The sequence below is a fragment of the Hemitrygon akajei genome, chromosome 3 (assembly GCF_048418815.1).
Source record: "Hemitrygon akajei chromosome 3, sHemAka1.3, whole genome shotgun sequence".
Classification (NCBI taxonomy): domain Eukaryota; kingdom Metazoa; phylum Chordata; class Chondrichthyes; order Myliobatiformes; family Dasyatidae; genus Hemitrygon; species Hemitrygon akajei.
Window position 1 is genome coordinate 169,556,175 of NC_133126.1, and position 13,461 is coordinate 169,569,635.

General features: G+C 43.2%; 1 protein-coding gene across 3 annotated transcripts in view; it reads right to left on the reverse strand.

Annotated features, from left to right (window-relative positions):
• Nucleotides 1-1,549: 1,549 nt before the first annotated feature.
• LOC140725621 (uncharacterized) overlaps nucleotides 1,550-13,461 on the reverse strand; it is a 71,803-nt gene continuing 59,891 nt past the window's right edge. For all 3 annotated transcript variants that reach the window (XM_073041309.1, XM_073041310.1, XM_073041311.1), the window contains 2 exons: nucleotides 7,968-8,097; nucleotides 1,550-2,614 (listed from right to left, as the gene is read on the reverse strand). In XM_073041309.1, coding sequence (XP_072897410.1) covers nucleotides 2,578-2,614; nucleotides 7,968-8,097 — 167 coding nt within the window. In that variant the 3' untranslated portion in view covers nucleotides 1,550-2,577. The remainder of the gene's footprint in view (nucleotides 2,615-7,967; nucleotides 8,098-13,461) is intronic.

The following is a 13,461-nucleotide window of genomic DNA, read 5'->3' on the forward strand; positions in this document are numbered from 1 at the left end:
TTTGAACATTGAAAAAGAAAGACAATTGAGGACTGGGACAGATTTGCAAATAATTTGGAGTTCAATCCCCAACAAGCTTGAATGTTCCATCCTAAAACCATTACTTCCATGAAGCCCATGTCTCCTCCAAATATGTATTACCTGGCCTTTCTCCCAGAATTTTTAAGTCAAAAGGTAGAAATTTACTTAACTAATTTTTAAATTAGTCTCATAGTAGTTAACACTACACCAGCTAAGTAGTTCCAGAAAGGGATGGAAGACATATAAAGTCTTGACTGAAAACGTCATCTGCCCATTTCCCTCTATAGATGCTGCCTGACCCTTTGAGTTCCTCCGGCAGTTTGTGTATTGCTCCAGGTTCCAGCATCTGGTTAGAAAGGCATGCATGGTTTTTGTTGGAGTTCATCCCAAGCAGTTGTGTAAAACAAGATTCTATACTCCATGGTTTGTTCCCAGGAACATTCACTGAGGTAAATTTTGACTGCTGCTGGGAGATCATCAACTCAGTGAAAGACACATTCCGGTCTGCCTGAAACTTGGTGGACTTCCTGTGAGAGGCAGCGTTCCTGAGCAAATGCTGTTGGTTGGCACATTCCAAAGTGCAGATGTTAATGCTGAGGGATGCACTGAAGCACAATGCAGCCACTATGGCACAGGTCCCTTCTGTTTGCTGAGGGTTACGTAGGACCCTCTTCATAGCCCCTCAATAATTCACTGACGCAAGGTTTGAGGATGAAAGATTCTCATTGACACATTGAGAATGAATGTATTGAATTATATGGTACAGTGAATGAAGAGAATGACATGTTCCAATTCTGTTATAATTTATCAACAAAGTATATCTTTGACAAAAATAATCTTATTCCAAATCACAAGCAATTAATGTAAATATTGTAAAGTGTAATATACATTGTTAACTTTTAGTTCTGCCATTGACATTTGTCTTGAAGCAACAGTGTTATTAACATAATTCAATCTCTCAAAGCCACAGTACAATCTTGTTTCAACAGCCACCTCTTGCCAAACACAATCAACTGTAATGCAGAAACAACTGATCACCTGCACTCAACTCCCTACTGCACAGTAACCCTGTTTCCTGGTTCAGTGCATGATATACAGAAATGTTCTCTAAACTTTGATCATCCCAATCAGCCAGATGGCAGTTGTGAATATGACGCACTGGCTCTACGCTGACTGAGTACCTAAACAATGCACCTGGTATCCAAATAATGCTGAGGTCTTCCAAATGCCCGCTTACTCTTACTGACAGTGGGGGTAGTGAAAGCACCTGATGTTCCTCGGGAAGGAATGTCTGTCTTAACCATGCCTGGAATCAAAACCAAAAATGCCATACCTAAGAATTTTATCACTAACATTGCCAATTGAACCCATTGGTACTACAAAAGGGTCTCGTGCTTTCCAGGTGTATATGATAATTAAACTCCTTTCAGGCTCTCAGCTGGGTACAGGTATCAATTATAATCAACGTTTTGATGACAAACTCTACCATCTTCATCAGGGATGATGCCAGGGCATGTATAGTCCATTATACCACGGGTGTATAAATACCACTGGACTAGACATGCTGTGGCATCTTCCCTGATGAAAATAGTGGAGTTTGTCATCAAAATGTCGGTTATAATTGATACCTGAGCCCGGCTGGAAGCCTGAGCAGAGTTTACTTGCCATTAGTAGTGGTTGCATTGCACATGAAAATATCAATCAGTGCGTGTGACTCAAATTCACTCCAAATTCTGGCAGAACTATATTTCTAGGCCCATTATTTTTGCTAAAATCACAATACATTCTTATGCTGAGTATATACAGTAAATACAATTTTGCTTCAAATACAGTATAATATTATAGAAAATGTAAATGATAAATAGCAGTAATTATAAAATAACAAGATGAAGCAGAGAATTACACTTACATTCTCATTCCCAAGCACTATCAGGCAGAATATACATTGGTGAAATTACTCTTTGGTGATTCCAGTAGAGTGCAGTCAGCCCTTGTATTGAGGTGACATGGGAATGTAGCGGCTATCCTAACGCTTTACTGGGGTTCAATTCCGTTGCTGTCTGTAAGTAGTTTGACTATTTTCCCCATGACTGCATGACTTTCCTTCCATATTCCAAAGATGTAAGGGCTAGGGTTACTAAATATTGGGCATACTATGTTGACGCAGGAAGTGTAACAACACATATGGGTTGCCCCGGTACCTCTTTGGATTGTGTTGGTTGTTGATGCAAACGGCGCCTTTCACTGTATGTTTTGATGTACATGTGGCAAGTACAGCTAATCAATCAAATCTAATCTTATTCTTCCCTCACACGTTTAGCTCTGTTGACTTCATTGTGTGGAGGGAAGTACAAGCAACAGCCAAGGTCCATCCAGTTGTTCCCTGCTAACAAGAAAGGTTGAACTTTTTCTTTTGCATGCTATTACTATCATAGAATTATGTACACATTGCACAGGTATGCCATTCAACATATTACAAAATGTCATTCAACATATTCTATTTGTTCTGTTTCTGTCTATATACTTAGATCTCCTGGGCACAACTTCTCTTTGCCATCAGTCCAGTACCAGAATGGTTCTGTTTTGGTACATGCTGAAAGAAAAAATTGGATAACTTTTAGATTAAGATATCAAATCTGTGCCTACTCATTATTGCTGGAGTCTATACCTTACAATCTACATCTCTTGACCAGTCCATGCATAACACCCTTGCCCAACACAAACATTTGTTGACCAAAACCTGCTTTCTCATTCTATGCTTTCTTAGTTTTCACCCCTTCACAAGTATTCGGGCTGTACTCTCCACCCCTTCCTCTTTCCTACAACTTAAAACACATGAAATTCATAAGTTTTCTCAGTTGTAATGAAGTGAAATTGGGAAGAGAAGGAAGGACCCAGGTACTGGAGTATCCGAGATTAGACTTGAGACACAATTTTAAAACTGAGTTGAGAACAGGGTTCTTGACAAGATGCCAGATGAGGATCCAAATGAGACAGAAATCCAAGTACGCAGTCCTTGCAGACTGAACTAAAGTAGAGCTGGCAATTGAGCACTGAACCTGAGTTCAGGTGCTCTTTAAATATCCAAATCCTGGCAGCTAAGTATGGCCATCAATTAGTGGAGCAGGCCTGAATCTTTAAAGGGGCCTGCCAGGTATCCATACTCCTGAGCATTGAAACCCCGAAAGCTGGCACAGTCAGGTGCCTACCGTAGCAGCACCCCTCCCCTACGGCCTTGGCTGCTCGCAGTGACGTTGATGTTAATCATTTATAATTCTCTTTATGGAGAAAACCCCTGTTTCCCATCAATAAGCCTGTGTAGTGGCGGGGCTGATGGCAGTGGGGCTAAAGGACTGGTACTCACAGGTTTCAACTTGGGTACATGGAGGGTGGGACTGATCTTAATGGTCTTGGGGAGCAGCATGGTGTAAGCTACTGGGTTCACTTTCTTAAGAACCTTGAAAGGTCCAATGAACTTAGGCACCAGTTTCTTAGACTCCACCCAGAGGCAAATCTTGAGTAGACAACCAGGCTGGAAAGCTGGTCCCTGTCTTCCCTTGCAGTTAGCCCTTCAGTTCAGTATTATGGGCAGAGGACAACAAAATCTCCCTCGCCCTAGTCCATTTCTCTTTACAGCGCTGGACTAGTAGCAGGAATCACAACTTTGGCCTCCTGCTCAAAGAAGAGTGGCGGAGAATACCCAAATTGGGACTCAAATGGGGGGCATCCTGTATGCTGAATGCTGTAGTGTGTTGTGATCGACCTCGACCCACGTCAAAGGATTGCACCACTCATCTGGTTTCTCTGAGGCCTGCCCCCCCCCCCCCCCAGGGTTCGCTCCATATCCTGGTTCACCTACTCCGTCTGACCATTGGACCGTGGGTGTCCATTGAGACAAAACTGCATCCACTCTGGCATCCAAGACATCCACCTGCATGATGAATAGAAGGTCCAGGTTAAGTGAGACCACAATGGGAACTGTTGTGAACTGCTGCTTGAGTTCTGCAAAAGCAGCCTCCGCTTCGGTAGTCCAAACAAAAGGCCCCATGGATCTCTTAGTTAGTGCTGTCAGCAGAGCTGCCACTGAACTGAATTTCCTGATGAACTTTCTGCAAAAGTTGGCAATTCCCAAGAATCATTGGACTTGTTTCACATTGGGTGGTTGTGGCCAATAACTGACTGCCTGTGTCTTAGTAGGGTCCATCTTGAGATTGCCATTAGAGATGATAAAACCCATGAATGAGACTCTGGTGATGTGACATTTGTTTTTTTCCAGCTTGATATAAAGTCCATGATCCGGAAGCCTCTTCAAGATATCTCTGATGTGAGCGATGTGCTCCTCCATAGACTTCGAGAAAATTAGGATGTTGCCCAAGTATACGAAGGCATACCAATGGACAGCATCCTGCAGCACATCATTTACTGTTATTCCTCTGTGACTTGTGGCAACCTTGCCGTTTCTTTAGCACTTTGTCTGTTTTTTATGAGGACAAGTTGTTAGCATGGATGCTCAACCCTTCACGGAAGGAAAGTGTTCAAGGAGCTGCCTGGATTCGAACCCAGGACCACTCACCTCGAAGTCCGGTGCTGATGCCACTACGCCACCAGCTGTTTATGAAGGCGTGGATAACTGCTGGCATTAGCAAGGCCAAAGAGCATAGCCGGGTACTCATAGTGCCTTGTTGGTGTGTTGAATGCAGTGTTCCACTCGTCACCCTCCGTTACGTGGATCAGATTGTACACACTCTGTATCTCTAGCTTTGAGAATACTCTTGCCTCTTGGAGAATCTCGAAGGCTGTGTTCTTGAGAGGAAGCGGGTAACGATTCTTGGCCGTTATGCAATTCAGCCCTCTATAATCAATGCAAGGCTGCAGGCTTCTATCCTTTTTCTGTATGAAGAAGAAGCCTGCGCTGGCTGGTGAGGAAGAGGGCCAAATGAATCGCATTGCAAGAGCCTTTTTTATCTATAGTGTGTCTCTCCAGGTCTGAGAGTGTGTATGATCAACCTTGTGGAGGACAAGTACCAGGCAGTAGATCTATTACACAGTTGTAGGGTCGAGGCCTATTGCTTGCTGAAGTCCTCTTCTAAATCTTTGTAGATGGAGGATATTTCAACTTGGCTTGGGTGTTGCAACTACACCCAATATCCTTCCAATGATGATTCTTGAGGCTCCTTAGGAGACGGGGGTCAATTTGCCAGACCTCGGAGTCTCCTCCATAGGTTCACTTGAGTCCCTTGTTGAAACAGAGTCCCAATCGGAGCCCTTATTTGACTCCAGAGACTCGACCAAATCAGATTCCAAATCTTCATCCATATCCTCAGAGTACGTGAATAGAGATTGCCATTAGAGATGATAAAATCCATGAATTGTCTTTGTCTTCTTGTGAATAGGCTTTGAGGATTTATGTTTAGGGGCCCTTCCCTTAGACAGGACCGGGCGACAGGTTCCCTTGGGCTTGGCTGCTTGGGTACTTCCTTGGTGGGCTTCTAGGCTTGCTCCTGAACTAGAGACCCTTTCTCTCCCATTCCAGCACACCCCCCTGACTATACAGGTTCGGGACTCACACAGTTCCATTGACTGAGGCCTTGGAGGCAGGACAAGGTCCCCTGAAGGCTTTAGGTTACCCTAAGCAAAAGTCTGCCTCCTTATCGGCTGCTGGCCTCAGTCAAGAGACTGGATGTCGGAATATCAAACTGATAACATTCTTTCTTGCAAAGACTTGACTACATGGAAAGGTTATGTATAGCCAAGGGTGCCCAAGAATCAGGGGCACGTGAGGAGAATCTGTGATATGAAAACAGATGTCCTCTGTATGTTCCTCTGTCCTCATTTTCAAAACTGATGTCTGCTGAAAGATCTGCCTGGACCCAAGAGGCAGTTGTGGTCGTGTGCCTGCAGTGGTATGTTGAGCCAACGGGCTGTCCCTAAATGAGGAAATTACCAGAGTCCACAAATGCATTCACCTTTCACCAGTTCTTTCCTCAGGAGTTCTCGCTGTTCAGTAAGACACCAGAATCTGTAGGCTTAGGAGTAATGGGTGCTCCCATCCCAGACCTCCCAACACCGGAGGATCTTAGCAGTTTTCCTAAGGGCTGTAACTTCGGATGTTTGGTCCGCAGGTGACCTGCTTCTCTGCAGTAGTAGGAACAACCTTGATTCCGAAGCTGGGTCCTCTCATTGGTTGAGACTCTTGTGCTGGCTGGTCATTATCTGTGGTTGGGAAGTGGAACTATGGTGCTGGGCTTGGGTTAGCCCTCTTTGACCTTCTTGAGATAGTCCCATTATCGAGATTGATGAACTGATCAAATAGAGTCTCTAAGTGCTGTTGACCAGCTAGGTAGTTCCACCATTTTCTGCTTTAGTCAGATTTCCAGAATCTGCAATATTAGTCTTTTCAATTTTTCCTGGAGCACTTGGCAGAAAAAAAGATTTAAGTTGTCCAAGGAGTGACCAATGTTTTGAAGAAAATGAGGTATTTATTGAGGAACACTGAATTGGAAACCTCCCCCTTACCACACAATATCCCATGATACAGATCAATGCCACCCCAAAGATCTCTTCCAATCCTTTCCAAATCCCTGGAAGCCTAACTTTACCCTGCACCAACTGACCTGTACTGAGTTCCATCCACCTCTTCACATCTCCTTGGCTTCTTACCTAAATATTATTCTCCCAGCTTCCCAGTCCCTTTACTTGAAGCCAGTTTCTCACCATTTTCCCTGATTCACAAACCCCAACCTTTATACCTGATTCAGATTGTACAAATGAACACTGACCAACTTTGCTTCTACCACAACTGACTGAAAACCCAGTATAGGTCCTGATCAGATCAGTTACTGATCCAATGTCAGGTTTATCCCTCTGGACCTGATCCTGGTCTCCATACTTTTATCTCCAATTTAGTTCAACACCTTATCAGGTCCTTCTGAGGCTTTGACCCTTTACAGCACTTAAATCTCTAGCTAAAATTATTGTTGAAAATATTAACTGAAATATACATTAATAATTCAGTAACTGGTCATGCTTCAGTAGTTTACAGGAAAATATACAGAAAACTATATTTTAGCAATCTTCAGAAAGGCATCACAGCCTGATGTGGAGACACCAATGCCCTTGAATGGAAAATCTTACAAAAAATAGTGGATATGGTCCAGTTCATCACGGATAAAGCCCTCCCCATCGCTGAGCATATCTACATAAAGCGTTGTTGCAGGAAAGCAACATCCATCATCAGGGACTCCATCATCCAGGAGATGCTGTCTTCTTGCACTGTCACCAGGGAAAAGGTACAGGAGACTCAGGGCTCACACTGCCAGATTCAGGGACAGTTAATATCCCTGAACCATCAGACTCTTGAACCAAAGGGGATAACTCAACTTCACTTGCCCCATCATCAAAATGTTCCCACAACCAATGGATTCACTTTCAAGAATTCTTCATCTTATGTTCTCAATTCTTATTGCTTATTTATTATTATCATTTCTTTCTTTTTTATACTTGCACAGTTTATTGTCTTTTGCACGCTAGTTGAATGCCCAAGCTGGTGCAGTCTTCTATCAATTCTATTATGGTTATTATTCTATTATGCTTCTATTGAGCATGCCTGCAAGTAAAGGAATCTCAGGGTTGTATATGGTGACATATATGAACTTTGAACTTTGAAATGTAATAACTGAAATTAAAATGATTTGGACTGGTAGTGTCTCGTGTATCATTTGGAATTCTTCTGTTGGGAAGTGCTATTCAATATTTCAGTATAGGAACTCGGTATAAGGGGAAAGGGCATTTACTGAAGCAGATGGTGCCAGCTTGCAGATTGTATGTGATCTCAATTGCCCCTAGAATTAAGCACCTGATTTCTATAATACTTCACTATATTCAATTGAGGAAGGCTCAGTTTATAACTCAGAATGAACAATTAATGATAATTTTCCATAGCATACCTGTGAAAATAAGAAGCAACCCATGTAGCATATTCTTGGAGATGTAGGAAAACCTTCTTTCTGATTTGTTCATCAGCCAAATCCAGATGCTCGCTTGTGACAGTTACCCGTAGGATAATTTTACGTTGTACTGCAAATAGTGTAAAGATGTGATTAAGGCTAAAGTTAGTTGTGGTTAGAGTATTCTTAAAATGCTCCAGTAGTTTGAATATGGAAGATTGCATGGATACCAGCAGAGTGAATGTATGCTGCAATAAAACACGGCTTTCATATCTATCACCCAAAAGAAGATTTCACACAGAGCAGTTAAAATGAATTTTGCAGTGAAATGAAGAAATTGTGATTCCACTTTTCTGCTGCCAAATGGTGGATTTTCCACACAGAATTGAACAAATGGCATTAGCTTAGTTATCGTGCCTTTAATTTAGCAGTGAGGAAATCAAATCAGCCTTGCTGATAGTATGGAATGGATTTTCTGAATGTCTTTAGCATGGATAAATTTAAAGATGGGTGAATGTCCTTCTTAATGTGGTGGTTGGCAAAAGGCAATTAAAAAGTAAAGGGAGGTTCCATATACAATCTTCAAGTAGCAGCTAAATTAACAATTTTTGTAAACATAGAGGGTAAAGGTATAATTTTGCATCCAGGATCTGACGCTCCATTGATTTAATTTGCATGAATAAGGGGTAAACACCAGCTTCTGGTTGTCTGCCTTTAATGCTGTTCTAGTTCCAGTGGTTCCTGTCAGCAATTAGCTTCATGTTTTGCCATAATCACAACCATAAAGTCTAGGTTACTGTTTTCATTGCAGAAGGAATAATAATTTAACCACAAAAATATCCAATTTGGTTAATAAATAAAAATGAGCAGGTTGAGTACTCTGTATGGATATTAAAGTAAAAATCCTAATATGGTCAGGTGAAATGGCATTCGGTTTGACTTTAAACCATTTAACAATGAAATAAAGAGGAAAATTAAACAACCACATTCAGAACATCTAAAATTAAATATTAAGTTCATCTAACCATGCTAAATATATTATGGATAAACTTTATAAAATTAAGTATTTCATAGAGTCATAGATAAGTACAGCACAGAAACAGGCCATTCAGTCCATCTACTCCACGCAAAAAACCTTTAAACTGCCTCCTCCCATCGACCTGCACCGCGACCATGGCCCTCCATATCCCTACTATCCATGTAACTTTCCAACTTCTTTTAAACATTGAAATCAATCTCACATGCATCACTTGTTCTGGCAGCTCATTCCACACTCTCAGGACACTTTGAATGAAGAAGTTTCCCCTTATGTTCCCCTTAAACTTCTCACCTTTCACCCTTAACTCATGGCTTCTGGTTGTAGTTCCACCCAATCTCAGTGGAAAAGGCCTACTTACATTTGCCCTATCTATACCCCTCATAATTTTGTATATCTCCCCCAAATCTTCTATGTTCCAAGGAGAAGAAGTCCCAACCTACTCAATCCTTCCTTATAACTCAAGTCTTCCAGTCCCGGCAATGTCCTTGTAAGTTTTCTCTGTACTCTTTCAACCAGATGGTGTGCGCCACATGGTTCTGAAAGAGGTGGCTGAAGAGATTGTCGAGGCAATAGTAATGATCTTTCAAGAATCACCAGGTTCTGGAATGGTTCCGGAAGACTGGTGTAATGCCCTGGTTCATATTTTTACTGTAACGCTGTATGTATTTCATTTTGGCAGTTCTGTAAGAGCAGCTTGTTTTCAGCTTGCTCCATTTTCAGCTTGTTTGGGTTATTGTTGAAGATAAGAGATGGGGAGAAATGTGTGCCATCCAATTAGGATGGTCGAATTTAGCGGAGGTTTCTCTGGTGAAGGACACTAAGGCTGGGTTTGGGGCTTCTGATCGAGAGGAGATGAAGAGGGAAGATGCAGGAGAGAAGAGGTTGTAGGATTCATCCTGGAGCGGGACCGTGATTTAATGAAGCCTGGGCTGAGATCAATGGAGACTACTGGTGACTTGAAGAAACTGTGAGCTCCAGCGTGTGCACATTAGACTGTTTCATTAAAAAGGACCCTTTCTTTTCTTTACTAACCCTTTAGTCAAACTAAGAATCATAAAGATAAACTTTGAATCACATTCAATGTACTGTCTGTTATTTCATGGCACTAATTTGTAACAGGGTAGTTACACAGCATCCATGCAAACAGGGGTTTGGGGTGGGCTTGCGCCTCAATCTCACAAGTTTGGCGGGGCTGGAAATTGTCTTCCCTAGACTTAAGCAGCTAAGGAAACCAGGGGGCTGCACTAGAAAATTGCAAATGTCACTCCACTCTTCAAGAAGGGAGAGAAGCAGAAGAAAGGAAATTATAGGCCAGTTAGTCTGACCTTGGTGGTTGGGAAGATGTTGGAGTCGAATATTAAGAATGAAGTCTCAGGGTACTTGGAGGCACATGATAAGATAGGTTGTAGACAGTATGATCCTCTCAAGGGAAATTCTTGCCTGACAAATCAGTTGGAATTCTTTGAAGAAGTAACTAGCAGTATATACAAAGGACATTTGGTTGATGTTGTGTACTTGGATTTTCAGAAGGCCTTCGACAAGGTGCCACATATGAGGCTCCTTAACAAGATAAAATCCAATGGTGTTACAGGAAATATACTGGCATGACAGGTAGGAAGCAGTGACTGAGAATAAAGGGGTCCTTTCCTGGTTGGCTGTCAGTGACTAGTGGTGTTCCTCTGGGGTCAGTATTGGGACTACTACTTTTCACATTGTTTGTCAGTGATTTAGATAATGGAATTGATGTCTTTGTGGTAAAGTTTGCGGATGATACGAAGATAGATGGAGGGGTAGGTAGTGCTAAGGAAGCAATTGCATCAGAGAGTCCAGAGGAGGTTCAAGAGAATGATTCCAGGAATGAAAGGGTTAACATATGAGGAGGGTTTGGCAGCTTTGGGCCTGCACTCACTGGAATTTAGGGGATCTCATTGAAACCTGCCGAATGTTGAAAGAACTAGATAAGGTGGATGTAGAGAGGATGTTTCCCATGGTAGGGGTATCCAGAACTAAAGTGCATAGCCTCAAAATTGAGGGGCAATGTTTTAGAACGGAAGTAAGGAGGAATTTCTTTATCCAAAGTGTGGTGAATCTTTGGAATGCTCTACCACAGACAGTGGTGGAGGCCAAGTCCGTGGGTATATTTAAAGCAGAAGTTGATAGATTCCTGATTGGTTGGAGCATGGTGAGAGGGCAGGTGTATGGGATCAGCCATGATGAAATGGTGGTGCAGACTCGATGGGCTGAATGGCCTAATTCTGCTCCTATGTCTTATGGTGTTATGGTTTTTTGGGCCAAATGGCCTAATTCTGCTCTTACATCTTATGTTCTTATTTACATCTTACCTGCAGGCAGGTGACCAAAACTGCACAGAATACTCCAAATTAGGCCTCACCAATGTCTTATACAACTTCAGCATAGCATCCTAACTCCTGTACTCAATAGACAAGAAAATCTGCAGATGCTGGAAATCCAAGGAACACAAATAAAATGCAGGCCAAGCAGCTTCTATGGACAGTAAACAGTTGACGTTTCAGGTCGAGACCCTTCATCAGGACTGGAGGAAAAGATGAGGTGAGTGCAAGAAGATAGGGGGAGGGGAGGAAGAAGTACCCCACTGTGGTAGGTTATTGGTGAAACTGGGAGGTGGGGGGGAGGGGTGAAGTAAAGAGCTGGGAGGGTGATAGGTGAAAGAGGTAAAGAGCTGGAGAAGGGAGAATCTGATTGGAGAGGGTGGAAGACTATTGAAGAAAGGAAAGGGAGGAGGAGCTGATGGGCAGTTAAGGAGATGAGGTGAGAGAGAGAAACAGGAATGGGAATGGTGAAAAGAGAGGGCCAATTACTGGATTCGAGAAATCGATGTTTATTCCATTAGTTTGGAGGCTACCCAGATGGAATAAAAGATGTTGCGTCTCCAACCAGAGTGTGGCTTCATCACAGTGGTAGAGGAGACCATGGACTAACATGTTGGAATAGGAATGGTAAGTAGAATTGAAGTTGGTGGCCACCAGGAGATCCCACTTTTTCTGGTGGACTGAGGGTAGGTGCTCGGTGCAGCAGTCTCCCAATTTGCGTTGGGTTTTACTGATATACAGGAGGCCACACCTCCAGGAGCACCGGATACAGACTCACAGGTGAAGTGTTGCCTCACCTGTAAAGGACTGTTTGGGACCCTGAATGGTAGTGAGGAAGGTGGTGTAGGGGCAGGTGTTGCACTTGTTCCGCTTGTAAGGTTAACTGCCAGGAGGGAGGTCAATGGGGAGGGACAAATGGATAAGGGAGCTGCGTAGGGAGTGATCCCAGTGGAAAGCAGGAAGTGGTGGGGGCGAATGATGTTCTTGGTGGTGGGATCCCATTGGAGATGGCAGAAGTTACGGAGAATTATGTGCTGTATGCAGAGGCTACTGGGGTAGTAGGTGAGGACAAGAGGAACCCTATTCATGGTGTGGGAGCAGGAGAATGGGGTGAGGGCAGATGTGCACAAAATGAAAGAGAGGAGGGTTATAGTTCTCTTACCCTGCTCCTCCACAAACCTGCCTAGACACATTGTTTCCACTTGTTCCTGCCCTACTGAACTTATATCTACATACCTTGACTCTGTTTTATTCCCCCTGGTTAAGCCCCTTCCTACCTACATCCATGACTCTTCACATGCTCTGGACCTTTTCAAAAACTTCCCTGGCCCTGATCGTCTCATTTTCACCATGGACATCCAGTCCCTATACATCTCCATCCCCCATTAGGAGGGCTCTTCACTTCTTTCTAGATAACAGACCCAACCTGTTCACCTCCATCACTATCTCCTCCACCTGGCGGAACTAGCCTTCACTCCCAATCATTTCTCCTTTGGCTCCTCCTTCCAAACCAAAGGTGTAGCCATGGACACTCACATGGGTCCCCACTATGCCTGCCTTTTTGTCAGCTATGTGGAATAGTCTATTTTCCAAGCCTACATAGATATTGCTCCCCAACTTCTCCTAAGTTGCATTGATGACTGTATTGGGGATGCTTCCTGCACCCATGCTGATCTCGTCATCAACTTTGCCTCCAACTTCCACCCTGCTCTCAAATTTACCGTGCATTTCTGACACCTCCATCTCCTTTCTTGATCTCTCTGTCTCTATCTCTGGAATCAGTTAATCTGCTAACATCTTTTATAAACCCTCTGATTCACACAGCTACCTAGACTATATCTGTTCCCACCTTGTCACTTGAAAAAAATGCCATCCCCTTCTCTCAGTTCCTCAGTCTTCACTACATCTGCTCTCAGGATGAGGCTTTTCATTCCAGAACTAATGAGATGTCCTCCTTCTTCAGAGAAAGGGGCTTTCTTTCCTCCACTATGAAGGTTGCCCTCAACTGCATCTCTTCCATTTCTTGCATGTCTGACCTCACCCCATCCTCACCCTAACAGGGATAGGGTTCCTCTTGCTCCCACCCCATTGCTTCCACATCAAG